This window comes from Geotrypetes seraphini, chromosome 1 (genome assembly GCF_902459505.1).
Source record: "Geotrypetes seraphini chromosome 1, aGeoSer1.1, whole genome shotgun sequence".
NCBI classification, from domain to species: Eukaryota; Metazoa; Chordata; class Amphibia; order Gymnophiona; family Dermophiidae; genus Geotrypetes; species Geotrypetes seraphini.
In genome coordinates, this window is record NC_047084.1 from 402,249,603 (window position 1) to 402,275,115 (window position 25,513).

Sequence of the window (25,513 nt, forward strand, 5' to 3'; positions counted from 1 at the left end):
GATTAAGAAGGGGATCACGAACAGATCGGAGAAGGTTATCATGCCGCTGTACCGGGCCATGGTATGCCCTCACCTGGAATACTGCGTCCTGCACTAGTCGCCGTACTTGAAGAAGGACACAGTACTACTCGAAAGGGTCCAGAGAAGAGCGACTAAAATGGTTAAGGGGCTGGAGGAGTTATCATACAGTGCGAGATTAGAGAAACTGAGCCTCTTCTCCCTTGAAAAGAGGAGACAGAGGGGACATGATTGAAACCTTCAAGATAATGAAGAGAATAAACTTAGTAGATAAAGACAGGTTGTTCACCCTCTCCAAGGTAGGGAGAACGAGAGGGCACTCTCTAAAGTTAAAAGGGGATAGATTCCGTACAAACATATGGAAGTTCTTTTTCACCCAGAGAGTGGTGGAAAACTGGAACGCTCTTTTGGAGGCTGTCATAGGGGAAAACACTCTCCAGGGATTCAAGACAAAGTTAGACAAGTTCCTGCGGAACTAGAACGTACGCAGGTAGGGCTGGTCTTGGTTAGGGCGCCTGGGGGGCCACCGCGGGAGCGGACTGCTGGGCACAATGGACCACTGGTCTGTCCCAGCAGCAGCAATTCTTATGTTCATATGTTCTTATTCTGTAAACTTTTGTATTCAATTGCCTTGTCCTGCGTAAATGAAGCAGGTGGGCGATACATACATATGCATAGGCAGTACTGCCAAAAGCTTCTAGAAATAGAATGCTGGATAGCAACTGTGCCAGTCTCCATCAGATGGCATCACCCATATGTGGTAATATATGTGCTGCTGTCCTCAAGAAATACTTTGTTTTTCCAACTGGACTTTACTGATTTAACTTAAGCCAGCCTCTGAATAGTGGCTCTAATTTGTTAGCACAGGGGTGGTCAAACATTTTTTGTACAGGGCCAAATTTGTGCCTCTCGTCTGCCTCATGGACCAGTAGAGGTCCCCTCAGAGATGCAGATCTCCCTTCATGTTTTCCTACAGACAATTGATGGAGCAGGGGTAGGATCAATTTTATAAAATGTGTTATTGATTGATTTGTTTTATTTGTTAAAGTTTTAACTCACCCTCAGCATGTCTCCACTTTCTCTTTTCTCTATCTGGACAACTTTTGACTAGGCAGAATTATTCAGAAAAAATTTAATTTTTATGGAGACAGGACATTCAAAGTTAGAATTTGCTTGATTAAATCTTAAAGTTAACCAGACAAATGTTTGAATATTAACCCTTTAATTTATATCACTTTTCAGTGTTATTTCAGATTACAATAGATATTGGCAAATTTTGAAATTGTTTTTTAAATTTTAGGTTCTTCTTGATGACAGCATAATTAATATATCAACAATTGCTTCTTCACGGTATGTGGGTCCAATTAAAACTCGTGTTGATGAATGGCAAAAACAGCTGTCTTTATTTAATCAAACACTGGTAAGTAAAATTTGTAGTATAAAAAAAATTCATTTTAATGGTATTTTGTATAGGTTGGTAAGCTGGAAAAAAAAAAGATGCTGTAAGTACATACATTCAAAAGCTCCTGGTATTTTATAAAGGCTCATTGAACACAGAATCTTTCATAAATATACTTATAGCCATAGGTGTTGCTAATAGGTGGCAAGTGCCCACCCCAAAATAATAATCTGCCACCCCAGTTCTTGCAGATATAATTCCTCTGGCTGCACCAAAATTGCACCTCTCTTCTACCCACTGCTTCCTCTGCCATTGCTACTTTCTGCAATGTGCAGCAGTGGCAATAAGGCAGAGAAAAGCCATATGACCTTCCTTAATGTTGCAATGCCACACATTCTTCCGGTCATAGACACCAGCTCTGTGAGTGCTAGAGCACTCCCAATATTCTTTCTAGCACTGCCCAGACATCAGAGTTGAAATTGTCTTAATGTAGAGCTGCAGGGGAAAGCAGGAAATAAGGCTGTGTCTCTGAAGCTATTGCTCCCACCTCCCCCTGCAGCTTGTTGGTCAGATATATTCCTCAGCCAGTCAGTAAGCTGCAAAGGAGGCAGGACCAGTAGCTTTGACACCATTTTTCAGAAACTCCTTAGCTAGCCAATAGGCCGCAGGGTAAAGCAGGATGGAAGGTTGTTATCCTCTAACCCAGTGTTCTTCAACCATTTTACACCTATGGACCGGCGGAAATAAAATAATTATTTTGTGGACCGGCACCGGTCCCCAGACCAGCGGTTGAAGAACACTGAGGCTAAGTCTTGGGCCAGACCCCACCCATGGCTGCCCAATCTCTGCCCCAGACCCCACTCCCATAATAGTACTAATTGTTATACTATTTTTTCCATTCATTTTTCATATATACACACATACACACACAATATAATCTTATATTAACAACACATAATGGTTAACCACAAAATTAAATTACACAAAGCATACTGTATGCTTCTCAACATTCATTCCTACCAGAACATAGATAACCCCTATGCAAATATGGGACAAAAAACTAAGGGCGTGTTAGGACTTTAATGCGTGGAATAGTGCGCGCTGAATTGTCTTACACGCTAGACCTTAACACTAGCATTGAGCTGGTGTTAGTTCTAGAAGCGTAGCGCGGGTGTAGTGTGCGCTAAAATCCTGCATGCGCTAAAAACACTAGCGCACCTTAGTAAAAGGAGCCCTAAAAGTGCTAATATATATAAACAAACCCTAAGATGCAAGACTCTGCATGCAGTACAACCCCAGAGAAAAAGAAACAAATGCATTTCTTCCTGAACAGTGCAAAGAAACCAAAATGGAATTGTCCAAAGAAGAATGATGTGCACTGAAATAGTGCCCACAAACTCATCTGATAATATGAAGATCTTTATTCCTTCAGTATCACAATAGTCCAATCAATGATTCAATGACTCGACACGTACATGTTTCGGTCACCAGGCCTGCCTCAGGAGTCTTAAGAATCACAAATAGTGATATGAGGAATACTGCCAATTACATGGATGTAACCAAAGTTCAGAAAAAGAATATCATATCTCGTTTAGCTCAACTGTTGCCGACTGGAGACGCTTCGACAACTTTCTCCTCACTGCATATTTTCAGATTCTTTATCTTCCAGTTGCATTTTAATGCTATGTAATCTTAATGATGTCGTATTGCTAGTTTATCTCTCTCTCATTTACTTAGCACACTTCAGAGTACAAATATCTTAATCCCTTGGTAACAATACCAGCTCTCATGGATTATCTCCTTTGAATAAATCTCAGTGCTTTCTCCCCACTCTATATACTGAAATATTGTGGTCTTTTCCAGTTAAAGTCCCAATTTAAATGATCTCTTATGAACATTTTAGCATCTTTCACTGTTGGGATCAGGTATAATCTTAAGGAAGGTTGTTTGTTTAATATCCCTATGAGTTAGGCAATTTAGTTAGCGCTCTTAGGCTGCATGGCTAATGGAAGCTATGCTGATATTGCCCTACTGAGCATTATGCTGACCTACTATGACTTTCTTGTTTAATTATACGTTACACTCTCTGATATTTTGTTATTTCTTTGAATACTTTCATGACATTAGAATCCTTGATCTCAATATCCTATTGCTCTTATTTCACTGTAATAATTATTGTTTCTTGCTTTCTACCTCTCGTTTTTCTGAATACTGATGTTCAAATACACCTCTCACTTGGATTAAGCTCTTATTAGATTTCTACTGTGTTCTTTATTTTCTGGAGTTGAGCCCTTTTTCCTGAGGCAGTGTGAGGATGCAAAACAAGGCTCTTGTAGAGCAGTGGTTCCCAACCCTGTCCTGGAGGACCACCAGCCAGTCGGGTTTTCAGGATAGCCCTAATGAATATGCATGGAGCAGATTTGCATGCCTGCCACCTCCTTTATATGCAAATTGCTCTCATGCATATTTATTAGGGTTATCCTGAAAACCGGACTGGCTGGTGGTCCTCCAGGACAGGGTTGGGAACCACTGTTGTAGAGAAAGGGTACACTATTCTCCACAATTGGCCTGGAGTACAACCTGTGAAAGATGGGAGGCAAAATGGTGAGCTAGGATGCGGCTAAAGTGAATGGTAGCCCTGTTCCTACTGGGGCTCAGCAGAAGTTGGAGGGTGTGAAGCACCAGTGACAAGATCTTGTGGAATTCAACAGTAAAGAAGACAGAAACTGCAGTAGGTTTGTAGGTCTTGAACTGCCAAAACTGTGAGAAAAATCGCCAGCTCTTCAGAGCTTAATGGCAGGCTCTTCCAATTAATGCACTAACTGTTCTCAGCTAAGTACTTGGCTTTTTTGTTTTTTGTTTTTGTGTTCATTTTTGTGTGACCATGCTTTGATACTGTTTGTGTTAGAGCTCTGAAGTTTATTTGCTCTGTATCCGGGTGGAACATAGGTTTTTCTCAGGCATCTGAGTTTTTACTGTGTTTTCCCCCCCTGGGTGTAAGAGGAGCCTATGATTATTGGATTCTAGCCATTCTGGCTATGAAATGCCTGGCTAAGACTGGTCTTGTCCTGCCTATACCTCTGAGGCTCATTTTGAAAAAGGTAATTCTTTGAGGCCAGTAGCTCAAAACAACACAGTGTCAGTGTGAGATTTGTCAGGTTACTACAGTTACTATTAGGAAATATTTTTGGTGACAATATTACCTTGAAGAAATCTGTGCAAGTGAAATATCTAGCTCTCCCAGATCTCCACTATGGAGACTACAACCAGCAATTCTAGAAGAAGATAACATTCCCCATATTAAGAAATTCATTAAAGAATTCCTTACCATTAACTTCAATCTTAATATAAATCCATCAATCTTATGGGAATCCTTCAAAGTGACATTACAGGTGAATTTATCTCCATGTCATCATTTAAAAATACAAACGATAGGAGGACTCCATGGAAATTAAACTTTACGCCTTTGCAGGCAACGTCAATTTCTGCAATTCTCCATACTATTACTACTACTATTAATTATTTCTATACTGTTACCATATGCATGCAGTGCTGTACAAAGTCACAAAGAGTAAGAAAACAGTCCTTGCTCGAAAGAGCTTACAATTAGAGAATGACATGGTGGTTGTTACCTGTGGGTAGCTGCGGGTAACACGCCGAAACTGGGAAAGAAAAATTAGTGGTCGCTGCGGGGACGGGGACAAGGCCATTCACCGCCCTGTGGAGCGGTGAATGATCTTGTCTCCGTAGTGAAACCAGCATGGATCGAGCGGTCCAGCTTCCTCACCCGATCGCCACATCCCACATCCTGCCATCTCCCTCCCTCCACTTCACCTTAGGTGCCTGCCGAGTTCGACTTTAATTCTTCTCCCAGCCGCACGCTTTCAATAAGCTGCATGTGCATGGTAACTTGAATTGTTGAATCTCCTCCTCTGATGCAACCGGAAACAGGAAGTTGGGTCAGAAGAGAAGATTCAACAGCTCAAGCAGCCGCGTGTGTGGCTTATCGAAAGAGTGTGGCTGGGAGAAGAATTAAAGTCGGACTCGGTAGGCACCTAAGGTGAGGTGGAGGGAGGGAGATGGCAGGATGCAATAATTGGGTGGGAGGGGGCTTCTGGACTGCATGATCTGTGATCACGCATGTTCCCTCACACTAGGAAGGATGGAGTGGACGGTAGTCATGGGGACGGGATGGGCACAGTGGCTGCGGGGACAGTGGTTGAGGGGATGGGGATGGGGCAGGGACAGTGGTCACGGTGACATGTGATGACAGGGATTGTGGTCGCAGGGCCAGGGTGGTGACGGGGACAAATTTTTTCCCCATGTCATTCTCTACTTACAATCTAAACATGCAAGACAGACAAACGATGTCATGGATACAGTTAAAGGGAAGTCAGCTGGCTGGGTTGGAAGGCAGAGGAGTAGGATTAAGGCTTGAAAGCTATATTAAAAAGGTGGGTTTTCAGTCTGCTTTTAAACAAAAGAGAGGAAGGGGTCTGATGGACAAACTCAGGTTATTTATTCCAGACATAGGGGGCAGCTAGTTGAAAGGAACAAATTCTGGAATTGGCAGAGGAGGAGAAGGGTAACATTAAGAATGACTTATCTGAGGAAAGGAGTTCTCTGGGAGGTGTATAAGAAGAGAGCAGCGAGGAGAGATATTGAGGAGCAGCAGAATGAACACACTTGTGGGTCAGCAATAAGATCTTGAACTGTATGTGATGGCAGATAGGGAGTCAGTGAAGTGACTTAAGGAGAGGGGTGAAATGAGCATAGCAAGGTTGGTAGAAGATGAGTTGCGCAGCAGAGTTTTGCACAGATTGCAAGGGGGAGAGTAAATTGCAGTAATCTAAGCTTGGGGTTACGAGAGCTTGGACAAGGGTCCAGGTAGTGTGCACAGAGAGGAAGGGGTGAATATTGATGATATTGAAGAGATAGAAGTGACAGGTCTTAGCAGCTTGTTGGATTTACGTAGAAAATGAGAGGTCAGAATTGAAGATGACTCCAAGGTTGTGAGCAGAGGAGACTGGAACAATGACAGTATTATTTACAGAGATGGAGAAAGGAGGAGGAGGAGCAGAGGATTTAGGAGGAAAGAGGAACAGCACAGTCTTGGACATATTTAGTTTCAGATGACAGCAGGACATCCAGGCAGCAATGTCAGCTAAACAAGCAGAGACTTTTTCTTGGACTTTAGGTGAAATTTCAGGTGTAGAGAGGTAGAGCTGGGAGTCATCAGCATAAAGGTGGTACTGGAAGCCATGGGAGGAGATCAGGGCACTGAGGGAAGAAGTGTAGAGAGAGAAGAGAAGAGGTCATAAAACAGAACCATCCAAACTTAAATACCTTGGAATTGAACTCTCCCAATCCTTACCTGACACAATTAATGCCAGTAGTACATAAGCACATAAGCATGGCCTCTGCCGAGTCAGACCATAGGTCCATCATGCCCATCAGTCCGCTCCCGCGGCGGTCCCCCAGGTCAATGACCTGTAGTGATCTATAACTCAAGAGCATTTTGTCTTGTATAGTAACCCTCTAATTGTACCCCTGGATTCCCTTACCCCTCAGGAATTCGTCCAATCCCTTTTTGAAAACCAAAACCGTACTCTGCTCAACCACCCCCTCTGGAAACGCATTCCAGGTGTCCACCACCCTCTGGGTGAAGAAGAACTTCCTAGCATTTGTTCTAAACCTATCTCCCTTCAATTTTTTTGAGTGTCCTCTAGTTCTTGTTGCCCCGGCCAGTCTGAAGAATCTGTCTCTCTCTACCTTCACTATACCCTTCATGATCTTATAAGTTTCTATCATATCCCCTCTAAGTCTCCTCTTTTCCAGGGAAAAGAGCCCCAACTTCTCCAGCCTCTCAGCATAAAGGGTTTTCTATGCCCTTTATCATTTTTGTCGCTCTTCTCTGGACCCTCTCGAGTATCGCCATATCTTTCTTTAGGTACGGCAACCAGTACTGGACGCAGTACTCCAGATGCGGTCGCACCATTGCCCTGTACAGCGGGAGGATAACTTCCTTGGTTCTGGTAGTGATACCTTTTTTGATAATGCCCAACATTCTGTTCGCCTTTTTTGAGGCCGCTGCGCATTGTGCTGCCGGTTTCATTGTTTTATCCACCAAAACCCCCAAGTCCTTTTCTAGGTTGCCTTTTCCCAATGTCATCCCAAGTGATAAACTGCTATCGTTATTTAAAACATTAGCCCATACTTGGCAACCACTCAATCTAACTTGGTGGGGTTTCCTTGAAACAATTAAGATGATGATGACACCTAAAATTAATTACATCCTGTTCTATTTCAAGTCTTCTATAAAAATGTACATCAAATCCTCAATTCTTTCTTATGGAAATATAAACAACCCAGATTAGCTCTGAAAAAAATTGAAACAGAAAAAAGACCAAGGTGGAATGCTATTTCCTGACTTTATAACTTATCACAAAGCCTTTATCATACAAGGCCTTCATTCATTCACTGAACATTCCCATTACACTCCATCTTGGCACTCCCTTGATGAAAAACTAACTCATCATATGTGATTGAACACTCTCGTTTCGGTATCATACTCCCATCTCAAAAATTTGACAACTTACTAGACCATCCCTTTCACTCATCAACATACCAAGTTTTCAAGTTTCCAAGTTTATTATAAAATTTGATTTATCGCCTATTCAAAATTCTAAGCGATGTACAATTAAAAGTTACATAGTTGAGGGAAACAGACATAACTAACAAAAACTCATACTACTGAACATATTAAAATACAATAAATACATACAAGGTCAAAAATAAGGAAAGTTAGAGAAGAAATACAATTTAGTTAAAAAAGAAACAATTAAGGTAAAAAACACATTGGGGAAAGGGAAAGACAACTCATTATAATGTTATGGATGAATTAAAGGCATAGGCAATTCATTTAATCCTTGAATGCATCTTTAAAAAGAAAACCCTTAAGTTTGCTCTTAAATTTTTCCAAAACCCTTTCTTCTCTTAAATAAATTGGAAGGGCATTCCAAGCTTGAGGGGCCGTAACTGAGAAGATATATTGACGCCATGTATTAATAACTTTTAAAGAAGGAACGACCAATAGATGTTGGTCATTTGACCTTAGTACTCTAGATGAAGTATATGGAATTAAAACTTTATAAATGAACGCTGGGGTTTTAAATGTCACGGACTTAAAAGTAAGCAGACATAATTTATACATTATGCGATGAGAAACTGGAAGCCAATGTGCCTTCTCAAGTAGGGGGGTTATGTGATCAAATTTTTTAGCTTTCTCAATAAGTTTGATTGAAGCATTTTGAATAATTTGTAAGCGTCTAATTTCTTTTTGAGCTAGACCTTTAAACAAGGCATTACAATAGTCGATTTTGGAAATGACCAAAGAGTGAACCAGTATATTTAGCGATTTTGGGCATAAAAATTTAGACACTGAACGAATTTGGTGGAGTCTATAGAAAGTGGATTTTACAACATAACTAATATGATCATGATAGGTTAATTTATCATCAAAGAAAATCCCGAGAATCCTGATCTTATGAATCAATTTCAAAGCAATTCCTTTAATAGTGATTGGAGAGGAGAGAGTATGACTGTCTTTCCAAGGAAAAAGCATGACATTTGTTTTATCAATGTTGAGTGCCAATCTATTTGAATTGAGCCATTGATGGATCTGTTCGAGTTTTCCATTTATAGCGGATACTTCAGGGGAACTGTTGGGGTCCAAAGGATGTAAGAGCTGAATGTCATCCGCATAAGCAAATATGGAAAAACCAACAGATTGACACAGGGTCATGAGGGGTGCAAGAAAAATATTAAATAGAAGAAGAGAGAGAATCGATCCCTGCGGAATTCCATAAAGTGCTGAAAAACTTTCAGTAGTATTATTAAAGAAGACAGTGGAAGAGCGATCATCAAAATAAGATTTAAACCAGAGAAAAACCTGATCTGAAATACCGATAGATTGAAGTCTATCTAATAAAAGAACGTGATCGATAGTGTCAAAAGCTGATGAAAGGTCGATTGAAATCAGAAGAACAGACATATGATGGTCTAGATGATAGAGTATGGAAGTTATCATGCCTATTAGAGAATGTTCCGTGGAATGATATTGTCTAAAACCCGTTTGGTTTGGATGTAGGACATTTGTTTTTTCTACAAATTCTGAAATTTGATTAAATACAATTTTTTCTGTTAACTTTGCTAAGTAGGGAATATTTGTAATGGGCCTATAATTTGATTTTTCTTCAGAACTAATCTTTGGATCTTTCACAATAGACGGATAGTTGCTTTTTTCCATGCTAAAGGCATAATGCTTTGCTGCAGACTTTCTTTAATCAAGGTAAGTATGAAAGGACCAAAAATTGAAAAATATCTTTTAAGAATGAAAGGAAGAATTACTTCAACTTGTGTTCCTTTGGTGTTAATAGTTTTCATAAGGGATTCAAGCTCTCTAAGGTTAGGAAAATTAAAATGTGAACATTTTGAGGACAAAAATAATCCTGGTTCTTGATCCAGGGCTGGAGTTGAATATTTTATCGTTAAGTTTTTTCTTATATTGCTAACCTTCTCTGAAAAATAGGTAGCAAGTTCTTGCGCTGTAAGTATTAGCAATGTTGATTTGTTTTTTACATGTAGGAGAAACCGCTTTTAGGATGGCATAAAGCGTAGAAACATTTTTAGCTTTAAGAATTTGATTGGAATAGTATTTCATTTTTGCTTGGTTTATTTTTCTTTTATACATTTGAGACTAATCTTTAAATTTATCAAATTTAGGGGGGCGTGGCTGTGCAGAGAGCAGGGAAGACGCGATTTCCCTGAGCTCTGCTGTTCTTCCCCTGCATCGGCCTCTTTGAACAAAAATCGGCAAACATTTTCCTCACCAAGTGCCTTCTTTAGCTCCCCGGGGGCTTATGGACAGATTTGTGCACAGAGGCACGGCGGTTATGGCCTCTAAGGCAGGCAAGAGGGACCGCAAACGAGCGAAATCGCGGCCCAGCACCGGCGGCAAAATGGCCGACCCGGGCGATGTCACGGCTGCAGAGGGAGCAGATATGATCGCGCGCCTCATTGAGGCAGTTGTATTAGCGCTGGGGACACACCTGGATGGAGTGCAGGAGTCCCTGGCAGCCTTGTCCACAACGGTGGCTGACTTCAATTCCCGGGTTGCCAAGGTGGAGCAGCGGGTTGGTACCGCGGAGGACTCTCTTGCCACGTTGCAGACAGAGATCCAGCAGCTACGTTGTAAGGTGGGGCAATGCGAGGAAAAAAATGGAGAATCTGGAGAATCGCTCCAGATGGAACAACCTGCGCCTGGTGGGGGTCCCTGAATCTGTGTTGGATGGAGACCTGCTGCCCACGCTGGAGACCTGGCTGGCGACAGAGCTGATGGTTACGGGGGGCCTGGGCCCCTTGCGTATTGAACGGGCGTACAGGCTGGGTAGAAGGCAGGAGGGCGTGACCAGGCCGCGTATGGTGATTCTTCGTATACTGAACTTTGCCATCAAGGATCTTCTTCTCCGCAATTATCGCCAGCGCAAGGATTTACAGTTCCAGAATCAACGTATCCTGATTTTTCAGGATTATTCTGCACAGGTGGCATCTCTGCAGCAGGGTTTTTCATCTGTCTGCAAGCAACTCACTGAGAAAAAGCTATGCTTCACGCTGCAGTTTCCTGCCAAGCTTCGAGTGATCCATGATGGCCAGCCCTATATTTTTGAAACCAGTGCGGCTGCCAGAGCACAAGTCCTCCAGTGGTACCCTGACTTGGAGCCTGGCCCCTGATGGAATATGACAGTGCATTGTGATTCCTCTGTTTGAACTGAGTGGGGGCTGCCCGTGGGGAACGGGTGGTTTCCCCATTAGGCACTGTTGCTTTGAACTTGTGCATGTTCTCTTTCTGTGGCTCCCTTTTGGGGGTTATAACTGTTCTGCATTGGTTCCTGTTTTCTTGTTCTTTACTATGACCTCTTGTGGACTTATGCAATGGCGGGGCTCTGACTGTTCTTTTCTTTTAGTTTTATATTACACGCTTAGCCCCTGGGCTTTGTTCTTCTTTTTTCTTCCCCTTTTTGATTGGTTTTCTTTTTCTTTCTTTTTTGTTTTATATGTATTTTTACCGCTTGGTTGCTCTCTAGGAGGCTGAGGGGGGAGGGACTTTGGGGCCTTTGGTATACCCTCTCTGTAGTGGTGGAATGGTATATCCAGAGGGGCATGGGAGGGGGGAGGGTGTTCTGGGGGCAGGGGTTAGGGGGGTGGGAGGGGGAACTAGTTGTGGGTGGGACTGTGGGGGTTGGTGAGGGGGGAGTTGGGGTTAGAGGAGTTTTGGGAGGGAGGGGAGGGGGTCTGGACCTGTGTGGTGGTTTTTGAGATATGTCGGAGTGGGTGCGGGCTGTGTGACTGCCGGGAGAAGGGCTGGAACTCTCGGCAGGAGTTTTCTACTTTTTGTTCTGTTGATTTTTATGATTTTTTCTAGGAATGACACCTAAGCGGGGAGTACGTTGTGTGACGTGGAATGTGTCTGGCATAAATTCTCCGATTAAGAGAACTAAGATTTTGCAACATTTAGCTCGCCATCAGGCTGATATCGTGGGACTACAGGAGACTAAGCTTACTGAGACTGAGCATGATAAACTGCGGCAGTCCTGGGTGGGTCATTGTTTTACTGCTTCCTCCCCTAGGGCCAAGGCAGGGGTGGCACTACTGATTCATAAGTCGGTTCCCTTTGTTCAGTCTCGGGTCATTTCGGACCCGGAGGGTCACTATGTATTGGTTCAGGATACTCTGTATCAACGCCCAGTTCTTTTGATGTTGGTGTATGCTACCAATCCTGCTCAGCGGTCATTTTATAATATGCTCCTGGGAGTGCTTCTGCCCTTAACCCTACTGCCTGGAACTCACAGAATTTTCCTGGGAGTCTTTAATTCCATATTGGATCCGGCTCTGGACTCTTCTAGGGGGTCCTCCCGGTCCTCTGGGAGGTCGGATAATGGGCTGAATGCTTGGATGGATGCTTTGGATGTGGTAGATGTCTGGAGAACACTACACCCGGGAGAGAGGGACTTTACTCACACCTCCAAAGTGCATGACTCCTCCTCCAGAATTGATTATATCTTCCTTTCACGCTCCTCTTTTTTTACAGTCAATACAGCTGAGATAGGGGTGCTGGTCATTTCTGATCATACTGTGGTCTGGATGGATATCAGCCTCGCGGTGGGACTCCCGGGTGGGGGTGGGCGCTGGCATTTTCCAGTAGCGCTCTACTCTGACCCTGATTTCAAACAGTATTTGGTGACGCAGTGGCGGGATTATGCTGAGTTCAATGGGGAGCATGCGGGTAATGGAACACTCTTCTGGGAGACTGCTAAGGTGGTGCTCCGGGGGGCTGTATTGGCTTACTGTGCCCGCCGGAAGAAAATGCTGGTGGCAAAAATTTTGGCTCTTGAACGCAGGGTACGGGAGAGTAGACTCCTGGTGCTTCATTCCCCCACGTTGTCTCATAAGCATGATTTCCAGGTGGCTCAATCAGCGCTCCATGCCCTCTTACATGAAAGAGCCCAAAAGTCGCTCTTTTATTATAAGTATCGGCTCCATAGATTTGGGAATAGGCCTGGCAGAATGTTAGCTCAGTTGACTAGAGCGCGTAGGGGTTCCTCTACCATCACCTCTCTTAAGGACTCTGGGGGGAAGCTCATTACAGCTCAGTCTCAACTTGAACAGCTTTTTGTTACCTTTTATAGCCCCCTTTATAAGGCGGAGGTAGTGGACCAGGACTCTCCTATTCAGGCTTATCTGGATTCGCTATCTCTGCCTCGGCTCTCGGATGATGACCATGCGAGTTTGGCCTCCCCTATCTCCGGAGTGGAGGTCCTGGGGGTTATTAAACGTTTACCTCTCTGTAAATCTCCGGGTCCAGATGGTTTTGGTGGAGAATTTTACCGTCTTTTGCAAGGCTAAGTGGCTGATCCATTGCGACAGTATTTTGAGCAGGACGTGGAGGGTAGATCCTTTCCCTCTGGTTCGAATCAGGCGTTGATTACCGTATTCCCTAAACCGGGTAAGGACCCTCTTTTGGTGGAGTCTTATCGGCCTATTTCGCTTAAAATCTTAGCTCGGATATTGGCTAACAGGCTAGCCCCGCTTGTTCCTTCTCTGGTGGGGGTTGATCAGGTGGGTTTTGTGAAGGGCCGTCAAGCGGGCCATAATGTCTGGAAGCTTTTGATTGCCCTGGCTCACTGTGCCTCTCTGCGGCAGCCTGCATTGATCATTAGTTTTGACTCCGAAAAGGCATTTGATCGGGTCGAGTGGGCCTTTCTTTTTCCGTTGTTGCAACGCTATGGGGTGGATGGGTTCTATATGAGGGCTCTTCGTGCCCTTTATTCTGGTCCTACGGCTGCTGTGTTGGTAAATGGAATTGCTTCTCCGGTTTATTCTTTGCAACGAGGCACCCGGCAGGGTTGCCCCTTGTCTCCTCTGCTTTATATTTTATTTTTGGAAACCCTCTTACTTTGTATTCGTTCTCATCCTTTGCTCACGGGTGTGGAAGTGGGGGATTCCTCCGTGCGTTGTCTGGCCTTTGCGGATGATATCCTTTTGACTGACCCGGTGTCACACTTTTCTTTGTTGTTGGAGTTGTTTAAGAAGTTTGGGGTACTCTCGAGCCTTAAACTCAATGTGTCTAAATCTGAAGCATTTCCTCTCCACTTGCGTATATCTCATCTGTGGTCTGATTTCCCTTTGAAGGAGGCTTCTTTACAGGTGAAATATCTGGGTATTCTTATCCTTTCCTCTCTGGAGCACCTCTATGAGCTAAATGTCCGCCCTTTGCTTCGGAGATCTATTTAAAGCATGCGTTTATGAGGTGCTCTGCCGGTTTCACTAGCGGGCCGCATCTTTTTATACAATATAATGGTTGTTCCCCGGTGGCTTTATCTGTTACAGACTCTACCAATCTGGTTGCGCCGCAAGGAGCTCGAGGAATTATATCGTGCCCTGCGAATCTTTTTATGGCGGGGACGGAGGCCTCGTTTACCCCTCCGCATCCTGATGTTACCGGAGGCGCAGGGGGGTTTTGGTCTTTTGGTCTTCAAGCATATAACTTGGCATGTGGATTCTGACATGTTCAGGACTGGTGCTTGGAGAGTTCTTCCTTCCAGATGTTTTCCGTGGAACGGGACTTTTTGTCTCCTGTCTCTGGCTTGTTTTTGTTGCTAATAGGACTATTGCTAAATGGGCTGTATTTAAGGAATATTTGGATTCTCTTTAAATCCTAACTCTCGCTGCATTTATTATTACTTTCTCTCTTTTATCTATTTATACCTCTTCTTTCTTTCTCCTCTCTTCTTGGCCTCTGGGGGATCTTTTCTTTCCTTCATATTCCCTCATCATCCTGTATAGCTTGCCCTTTCCCTCCTACTGATCTTTCATGATTCCTTTTACTTATTTTACTTATTTTCTTTCTCCTCCCTTGTTCTACTGCCCTTCGTTTACTCCCCCGATACTGTTTTGTATTATAAATTGAACAATGAACCTTTAATTTGTTTGATGTTACTAGAAACTTATTGTCTTTCATCAATTGTTCTAATATGTGCTACTGTACTTGTTCTGTACATGTATTTTTTCCCCATTTTGAGATTTTATAAAATTTCAATAAATTTTCATGGAATAAAAAAATAATAATAATTCTCCTGTGTTAGCTAAGGGGGTGGGGCATGTTAAGGCAAACCCTTTTACTCCCAATAGCAGCCAGAAGCAGGGGAAGCAGGAAGGAAGCAGCCGGGAGCCTTCAATGGCTCTTCCACACCAGCCGGCTGATTGGGAAATGGAGGACGTCAGCCCAGAGCCAGGGAGTTCTGGAGAGGAAACCTGTTCAGACGTTCCCATGCAGTGGCAAAGCAGCTCCCCTTCAGAGCTGGAGGGCGAGGACAGCATGGAATTGTAACCCCAGCATAACAGGTGTGAAGTTTCCTATATTTTTTTGTTAGAATTAAAGTTTGTTTTCTGAGTGTGCTGTGCTGGCACCTGAAGAACAGCAGAAAAGGAAAGCCTATGTTTTTGCCTTTTTGGTTTTTTATGTTTTTCTGCTTGGGGATTGTGTGACCCAGGGAAGTGGCCACAAACCCAGAACTGGACTTTCAAATTGACATGCCTGTGAGGTCTGGAACTCTGGGGAAGGTTCCAGGGAAAAGGAAAAGTGTGTTTGGGTTTCATTTTTTTTCTGGGGTCAGAACTGCTTCTTCAGCACTGCTTACCCCCAGGACTGTTCTATGAAGGACTATAGCAGTGAAGCCTTGGAGAGGGGAAGTAATATCTCTGTTTTGGATTACATTTTTTCTCTCTCCTGGAGAGCAGAGCTACCAGCAAATCCAGAGTGGGGCTGCTGCCTTAGCACTGTGTATGGGGGGGAAAAAACCCTATTGGTTTGAGGTTTTTTTTCTGTTTATAGCAAAGTTTGTAAGGTTGCCAGAGCCTGAAAAATAGTTTCTTATTTGAACTGTTGAAAGCATTAAGGCACAAGACTTTTTGTTAAGAATTGCTCATTTTTGCCATTTGACATGAATTTGAGTTTGAGGAACACCCATAAATTAAACTGAGAACTGGTTTTATTTGAAATTTAGTGTGGTGAACTTTATTTTGTGCACTCAGTGGGCATGGGAGCCACTGGTAGAGTCCAGGTCACAAACATTTATTTCTTGTGGCACAGGGCCCTGGGTGGGTCACTCCGGCCTAGCCCAAGCGTCCCTGCCACAAGGAATAAGAAGAGAGGGAGGGAGGGATCCAGGGTGCCTTTCTCCAATTCCCTTTACTGCCATATCCAACATTTCTCCCTCTTTTATCCCCAAACTGTGTGCAACATTTTTTGCCCCTGCCCCCCATCCCCATGCCCAACATTTCTCCTTTTATAACCCGTTTCCAGCACCATGCCACATCTTTTCCTCCATTCCCTCTACCACCATCCATGTCCAACATTCCTCCCTCTTGCATCCCTTTCCATCCATCCCACTGTTCCCTCTCCACCACAACCAACATTTCTCTCTCTCAACCTCACTCCTCTCCCACCACCATGTACAACAATTCTCTCCTTCCCAACAATTCTCTTTCATCCTTTCCTCATGCACACCATCTCTTTTCCTCTCACACCCATGTTCAACAATTCTTACTTGCTATCCCCTCCCCCACCTCAGCATCTCTTTCCCTGCCTTCCTCCATTCTATGTCTCAAGGTCATGCCCTCTTCCTTCCCTCCTGTGTCCCAAGTTTGTGCCCCTCTCTCCCTTCTGTGTCTCAACATGTTCCCTTCTCTCCATTCTGTGCCTCATGTTCATGCCCCTCCCTCCTTCATCATAAATTCACACTCCCTTGTCTCAATGCGCCCTTCCACTCCCTCCTGTGTCCCAATGCACCCCTCTCCCTCTATCCCTCCATTTTGTGACCCAACACACCTCTCTCCCTCCCTCCCTCCCTCCTTTGTCCCAAGTTCATGCCCCCCTCCTGTGTTCTGGCAGGTTCTAAGACATCCAAGTAGGCCTCCTCCTCCTCTTTCCTTCCAGCTGTACTTCTTTCTTCACAAAGCCACAGCAGCACAGCAGAGTATGGCCAGAGGTCCTAGTGTGGTGGCTGCATGGCCCGCTACCAAAAGGTGTGTGGCCACACAGCTTAGAGAGAACATCTGGGGTATCCTCAGCAGTGATTTTAGTTAAGTTAAAAACATTTAAAGCATTATGTCCTACCAGAGGTAGAGCTGGTATCACCACAGGCACTGCAGCCACAGCAGGACTCCTAGTTGTAGACTGTACTAATTGTGTCAAGACCTTGGTTTGCTCTCCCATAGCAGATAACAGTTTTCCATGCTGGCGCCATGTAGTCTCCTGGCTAGTGTTCCACTTCTCCTGGCTAGTTTCCAGTATCTTTATTAGTTCCTAATTCTGGCGTTTCCGCTCACCCGCCAGTATCGCAAATACTTGTGGCTCCATCTTCAGCCTGTAAAAGAAAATAGAGAAAAAACAAGACCAAAGTGTGGCACCTCATAAGTCTATTTTCTCCAGTTCCTCCCTCACCAGCCCCTCTGCCTAGCTTGCTTACCCAGGCACTGGTGAGTCTGCGCAGTCGTGCTCTTTGCAGGGTGCACCGCCCTTCTTCAGGAAAAATACAGTTTCCCCCGCTGTGGTACCACTGGTCCTTCCAGCGCTGTCTACACCCTGGTCACTTCTCCTCAGTCACCTTCCATCGACGGTGTCACTGCGGTGTCCTCTGTAGTTTGTTAAGCAGCTCTCCCTGGTGATTCTGGGTTATAGTATGTCCAGAAGATTGTCATACTCCAAATACGTAATCCAAGTTGAATGAAGATTATCCAATTCCAAGAAAAAAAACCCAGAATCTAGCGAAAGCAAGGGATAGAAAAATTTTTTTTTTTCACAACCTACAATTTTCTTAACCAAATCCCACTCCTAATACCAAATATGTCACAGTCCGTACCCCTGGATAGCGCAGTAGGCCCTGTGACTAACGAATACTGAGCTGGCGTGGTGGTCCCCACTGACTTAGGGAACCCTTCAGGTTTAAAGTCCATCATCTGTTGCCCACAATAGGGCTACAGGTAAGTATTTCCTTTCCTCCTGAGAGAATAAGGACTCGGACAACAAAGCAGGTTTCTAACTTTTATTCTGGCCAAAGTCAGATTGTGGTTAAAGCTTATCACTATCTTGCAATGCAAAAATACTTCAAAATAATTTCCAGAAAAAAAAACCAAGAAGCACAAAAGAACAATAGCCAAATAAACACAGGCTCTCAGTAAAAGGTCAGAATAGTAGAAAGTTCAAATGCTGGTTCCTGGACTTTAAGTTTAAGTTATTATCCCCTTCACCAGGACAGCCTTGGGTACAGGTTAATTAAATAACTTTGTAAAACCCACAGAAAAGGTTTCAAAATGAAGTTTCATCCCATAAGCAGCATAAGAAATTGTCACAAACTAACCAGAATGAGATGGTGGGAGAGTTGGCAATTTAGGAGAATAAATTTTATAAATACTGTCTGGCCAAAATGGCCATCCCGTCTCCAGACAATAGTGAGAAGTGAAAGTGTGAATAGGATGCCTGCTTGTCCTGGGATAAAGCACAGTTACTTACCGTAACAGGTGTTATTCAGGGACAGCAGGCAGCTATTCTCACAACCCACCCACCTCCCCTGGTTGGCTTCTCTGCTAACTATCTGAACTAAGGAGACGTGTCCTGTGCTGGGCGGGAAGGCACTCGTGCATGCGTTGTGCGGCTGACTCGAAACCTCTCGTTTCTACAAGCAAGTCTGCTTGCAAGGCTTGCGCCTTGGGGCTCTGTCGATGACGTCACCCATATGTGAGAATAGCTACCTGCTGTCCCTGGATAACACCTGTTAACAATAAGTAACTGTGCTTTCTTGGCACCCACTTAACCTTTCATGGTGGGGTCAACTAGAAATGATAAAAATGATGATAGCTCTAAAAATAAATTATATTCTACTCATGATCCCCAAGTTATTCCATATCTCCTTCCATAGATTGAATTCTCACTGCATTTCTCTGGAAAGAAAAGCAACCCAGATTGGCCTTGAAAAAATTAAAGATGAAAAGAGAACATGGAGGGGTGTTTTTTCCTGATTTATATCAACTACCTTAAAGCTTTCATTACACATGAGGGACTTAATTGGTTCACTGATCATTCTTATTACACTCCTTCTTGGTACTTGCTTGAAGAAACACTATCCCAACCTATTCCCTTAAACACACTATTATCAATACATGCTCTTATATTAAAAATCCAATCTTACTCTCCACCTATAAATGCTTAGGAGAATTTGATAAATTACTTGATTTTGCTTTTCATTCGTCAACATATGCCTATCTTTGGTTCAATTCCCACATTCTCATTAACAGAACTCCATTCCTTTGGAAGGAATGGATAGATTAAGGTATTCTCAGGCTTTATGATGTTCTAACTCCTGAGAAAACCTTGATCCCCTTCTCCAAATTAAGAGAAAGCTATTCATTAAATGTTAAAGACCATTACAAATGGCTGCAACTACATCACAGCTTTAGTCATAAAAATCTTTTACAAATTTTTCATACTCGTTTCCCTTCTATTTTGACTCAAGCCACAGTCTTATTACAGACAGGACATGCAGCTTCAAACCTATATAAGATGTTATTACCTGCAGTTATTTCTTCAATAGAGAGCCTGCAACATATCTGGGAAAAAGATTGTGGTTCTCCCTTGGTGGAGCAGTACTGGTCACAATTTTGGAAAAGAACAGCAAGGCCTTAGGCTTCAGCTAACATGTCCCAATCCATGTTTTTCCTGTACATAAAGCCCTGTGGACTCCACATAAGTTCTCACTGGCAGGCCTCCTTCCGTCTAATAATTGTTGGAACTGTGGACGAGCTGTTGGCTCATTACTTCATATGATATATGATTGTTCATATGTATCACGATATTGGAATATTGGAAAGAAGTTTGGAATATTGTACTAAAAATGATTGATATCCAAGCTGATATCTCTCTCTCCATAGTAATTTTCAAGTCTCACGCTCCAGGAATGGTTCTAAGTGAAAATCATACTAAACTCATTGATATTCTTCTCTCTATAGTGCTTAAGCTCATTGTTTCTAATTGGAAGTCAACTAACTCTCTTTCCTCACATCACTGGTGGCAATCAGTTTTACATTACTATAAATATGAATTGGTCCTTGCCAAGAAATTTGGAACCACAACCTTTTTCAATAGACACTGGTCTCCTTTGCAGGCATATTTGCAATTATTTTCCAGCAGTGTTTAATGTTGAAACCTTACTTATATCAATTCTCTCTGTTCCATTGGTTTTAAATGTAAGCATACAAAAATATATTGTAGCTCTATGTTTTGCATTGATTCATGCACCGATGTACTTTGAACTTCATTGATGATTCATAAGCACATAAGCACATAAGCAATGCCTCTGCCGGGTCAGACCTGAGGTCCATCGTGCCCAGCAGTCCGCTCACGCGGCGGCCCAACAGGTCCAGAACCTGCGTAATAATCCTCTATCTATACCCCTCTATCCCCTTTTCCAACAGGAAATTGTCCAATCCTTTCTTAAACCCCAGTACCGTACTCTGCCCTATTACATCTTCTGGAAGCGCATTCCAGGTGTCCACCACCCGCTGAGTAAAGAAAAACTTCCTAGCATTTGTTTTGAATCTATCCCCTTCTAATTTTTCCGAATGCCCTCTTGTTCTTTTATGTTTTGAAAGTTTGAAGAATCTGTCTCTCTCCACTTTCTCTATGCCCTTCATGATCTTGTAGGTCTCTATCATGTCTCCTCTGAGTCTCCGCTTTTCCAGGGAGAAGAGCTCCAGCTTCTCCAATCTTTCAGTGTATGAAAGGTTTTCCATGCCCTTAATCATTCGTGTCGCTCTCCTCTGGACCCTCTCAAGTATTGCCATATCCTTCTTAAGGTGCGGTGACCAATACTGAACACAGTACTCCAGGTGCGGGCGCACCATTGCCCGATACAACGGCAGGATGACTTCTTTTGTTCTGGTCGTAATACCATTTTTAATAATACCCAACATTCTGTTTGCCTTCTTCGCGGCTGCTGCGCATTGCGTCGTTGACTTCATTGTTGTATCCACCAGTACACCCAAATCTCTTTCAAGGTTACTTCCCTCTAATACTAATCTCCTCATTTGGTAGCTGAACATCGGGTTCTTTCTCCCTATATGCATGACCTTGCATTTCCCTACATTGAATTTCATCTGCCATTTATTCGCCCACTCCTCCAGTTTGCTTAGGTCCCTTTGTAGGTCCTCACACTCTTCCGTAGTTCTGACCCTTCTACAGAGTTTAGTGTCATCCGCAAATTTTATAACTTCACATTTCGTCCCCGTTTCCAGGTCATTAATAAATACATTGAACAGCAGCGGTCCAAGTACAGACCCCTGCGGAACTCCACTCGTGACTTTCCTCCAGCCCGAGTAGTGACCCTTCACTCCAACCCTCTGTCTCCTGCCTGCCAACCAGTGTTTGACCCATCTGTGTACGTCCCCTTCCACCCCGTGGTTCCACAGCTTCCTAAGTAACCGCTCATGGGGTACCTTGTCAAAGGCCTTTTGGAAGTCAAGGTAGATGATGTCTACAGGTTCCCCTTTGTCCAAATGGCTGTTTACCCCCTCGAAGAAGTGCAGTAAGTTTGTTTGGCACGATCTTCCCTTGCAGAAGCCATGTTGGCTCGCTTTCATCAGCCCATTTTTTTCGATGTGCTCACAGATGCTGTCCTTTATCAGTGCTTCTACCATCTTGCCTGGAACCGATGTCAAACTTACCGGCCTATAGTTTCCCGGGTCTCCTCTTGACCCCTTTTTAAAGATAGGTGTAACATTTGCTATCTTCCAGTCCTCCGGTATCTCTCCAGTTTTCAAGGATAGGTTGCAAACTCGTTGGAGTATTTCCGCTATCTCATTTCTTAGTTCTTTTAGTACCCTAGGGTGGATTCCGTCTGGGCCTGGTGATTTGTCGCTTTTCAATCTATCTATCTGTTGGAGGACATCCTCATGGCTCACCTCTATTGCCGACAGTTTTTCTTCTTGATCACCATGGAAGATCACGTCGGGTTCCGGTACATTGGATGTGTCCTCGCTTGTGAAGACTGACGAGAAGAATTTGTTTAACCTGTCAGCTACCTCTTTTTGCTCCTTTATCACTCCCTTTTTATCTCCATCATCCAACGGTCCTACTTCCTCCCTCTCCGGTTTCTTCCCCTTAACATATCTGAAGAATGATTTGAAGTTTTTTGCCTCCCTGGCCAGTCTCTCTTCGTATTCTCTTTTCGCTCTCCTAACCACTTGGTGATATTCTCTTTGGCCTTTCCTGTGTTCATCCCAGTTTTCCCCAGTCTGGTCCTTTTTCCATTTCCGGAATGATTTTTTTTTGTCTCCTATCGCTTTCTTCACCTCATTGTTTATCCATGCGGGGTCTTTTGTTCGGTTTTTTTTGCACCCTTTTCTAAATATGGGGATGTACATATGTTGTGCTTCTTGCACTGTGCCCTTGAATAGAGACCAGGCTTGCTCTACAGTTTCTGTTTTCCTTGAGCTGTTTCTAAGTTTTTTTCTTACCATTGCTCTCATAGCATCATAGTTCCCTTTCTTGAAGTTGAGCGTTGTCACTGTGGTTCTTTTCCCTTTTGTTGTACTTACTCCTAATTTGTACTGGATCATGTTGTGATCACTGTTTCCTAGTGGCCCTACTACTTCCACTTCTTTTGCAGGTCCCCCTAATCCGTTGAGGATTAGGTCAAGAGTGGCATCTCCTCTTGTTGGTTCCTTGACAAGCTGATCCATAAAGCAGTCCCTCACAGCCTCTAAGAATTCTGTTTCCCTCGCACAGTTTGAGTTTCCAATACTCCAGTTTATCCCGGGGTAGTTGAAATCTCCCATTACTGTCACATTCCTGTTGTTGCCTTCCCGCCTCAATTCTGCCGCCAGATCTTTGTCGTTTGCTTCCGTTTGTCCAGGTGGACGATAGTATAGACCCAATCTTATGTCAAGGCCACCTTTTCCTGGTAATTTGACCCATAATGACTCCAGTCTTTCCGCCTTTGGTTCTATATCCACTCCGGACGAGGGAATGGTGTCTTTTATGTATAGTGCTATTCCTCCACCCTTCTTGTTGGTCCTGTCTCTTCTATAGAGTTTGTACCCTGGCAGCACTACGTCCCATTGGTTATCCTCGTTCCACCATGTTTCCGTGATTCCAATGATGTCTAGGTTTTCTTTTATGGCTATGGCTTCTAATTCTCCCATTTTGGACTTTAGGCTCCTTGCATTAGCGTACAAGAAATTTAAGTCCTGGTCTTTTCTTTTCTCTGCTGGTTTTACATGTGTTTTGCTCCCCATACCATCCCCTATTTGGGCTGCCGGTCCCTCATTTCTGTTCCCTTCTTCCTTATTTTTTGGTGTATCTTTTCTGTTCCTTTGTTCCTTATTTTTTGGTGTATCTTTTTCGTCTGCATCCTGATTTCCTGATCTCTCCTGTTCCTCTAATTTTATCTGATTGTCCTTTTTGTTGGTCAACAGCTTCTGTTGTTCGTCTCTTGCCTGTTCCCAGCATTTTTCCCTCTCAGTATCTTCTTTGGATACTCTTGTCCGAACCGTCGACGTCAGGTCAACTATCGGCTTTCCCCTTTTTCTCAGTTTAAAGCCTGCTCAATTCCTCTCTTGACGTTGTTTGCTAGCAGTCTCGTTCCTGCCTTGCTCAGGTGTAGTCCGTCCCTCCTGAAGAGCTTGTTCTTCCCCCCAAAAGTTGTCCAGTTCCTTATAAAAAGGAATCCTTCTTCTTCACACCATCTCCTCAACCATGCGTTTATTGCTTGTAGCTCGGACTGCCTCTTCACGTCTGCCCTCGGTACTGGCAAAATCTCTGAGAATGCTATCTTCTGTGTCCTCAGCTTCAGTTTCCTTCCCAGGATCTTGAACTGTTCAATTAGCGTAGTCCTGCTGTAATTTCTCCTGTTGACATCATTTGTTCCCACGTGGATTATCACTGCTGTCTCTTCTGTTTCTGCTCCGTCTAGGATCCTCTCGACTCTGTCGGTGATGTCCTTCGTTCTTGCTCCTGGGAGACAGGTCACTAGCCGATCCTCTCTCCCTCCTGCTACGTGACTGTCCACTTCTCTCATGATTGAGTCTCCCACAACGACTGCAGATTTCCCCTTCTTCAGCTTCCTCACAGGTCTCAAGTCTGTATCCTCGGTGTGGTTTAGCTCTTCTCTTTCGGGGCACTCGCCAGTCTTCGTCGTCTCTGCTTGCACGACTCTTCCATGCGATCCTTCATCCTCGGCGTCTGTTGGCCCCTGTCTTCCATCTGTTGGCCCATGTCATAGAAACATAGAAACATAGAAATAGACGGCAGATAAGGGCCAAGGCTCATCCAGTCTGCCCACCCTAATGTCCCTCCCCTACCATTGCCCTGTGAATAGATCCCTCCTCTTCCTTTGCCCTGTGAATAGATCCCACGTGACGATCCCATCTGGCCTTGAAATCAGGCACGCTGCTGGCCTCGATCACATGTAGTGGAAGACTATTCCAGCGATCAACCACCCTTTCTGTGAAAAAGAATTTCCTAGTGTCAGCTCGTAGTTTCCCTCCCCTAATTTTCCACGGATGCCCTCTTGTTGTCGTGGGACCCTTGAAGAGGAAGATATCTTCCTCCGTCTCTATGCGGCCCGAGAGATACTTGAACGTCTCGATCATGTCCCCCCTCTCTCTGCGCTCCTCGAGTGAGTATAGCTGCAACTTGTTTAACCGTTCCTCGTATGGGAGATCCTTGAGTCCTGAGACCATCCGAGTGGCCATTCTCTGAACCAACTCCAGTCTCAGCACATCCTTGCGATAATGCGGTCTCCAGAATTGCACACAGTATTCCAGGTGGGGCCTCACCATGGATCTATACAATGGCATAATGACTTCCGGCTTTCGACTGACGAAGCCTCTGCGTATGCAACCCATGACTTGTCTTGCTTTGGATGAAGCTTGCTCCACTTGATTGGCAGCCTTCATGTCCTCACTGACGATCACCCCTAGGTCACGTTCTGCTTCAGTTCTTTTTAGGATCTCGCCATTTAGGGTGTAAGTCTTGCATGGATTTTGGCTGCCCAGGTGCATAACTTTGCATTTTTTGGCATTGAAGCTGAGTTGCCAGGACCTAGACCAGCGCTCCAGTAGGAGTAGGTCGTGCATCATGTTGTCGGGCATTGAAACATCATCTATTGTGCATTTGCCCACTACATTACTTAGTTTGGCGTCATCAGCGAATAATGTTATTTTACCCCTAAGCCCTTCTGCCAAGTCCCTTATAAAGATGTTGAATAGGATTGGGCCCAAGACCGAGCCCTGTGGCACTCCACTGATCACCTCCGTCATTTCAGAGGGTGTGCCGTTCACCACCACCCTTTGAAGCCTACCTCCAAGCCAGTTCCCAACCCATTTCGTCAATGTGTCACCTAATCATATAGAACTCATCTTGCTCAGCAACCTGCGGTGTGGTACGCTATCAAATGCTTTGCTAAAGTCCAGATACACGAT

General features: G+C 44.0%; 1 protein-coding gene across 1 annotated transcript in view; it reads left to right on the forward strand.

The window, feature by feature from the left end:
* Positions 1 to 25,513, forward strand: part of LOC117347325 (dynein heavy chain 6, axonemal-like) — a 2,502,256-nt gene that overhangs the window by 822,263 nt on the left and 1,654,480 nt on the right. The window contains 1 exon segment of the mRNA XM_033918113.1: positions 1,319 to 1,438. Within this exon segment, the coding sequence (XP_033774004.1) occupies positions 1,319 to 1,438 (120 nt within the window).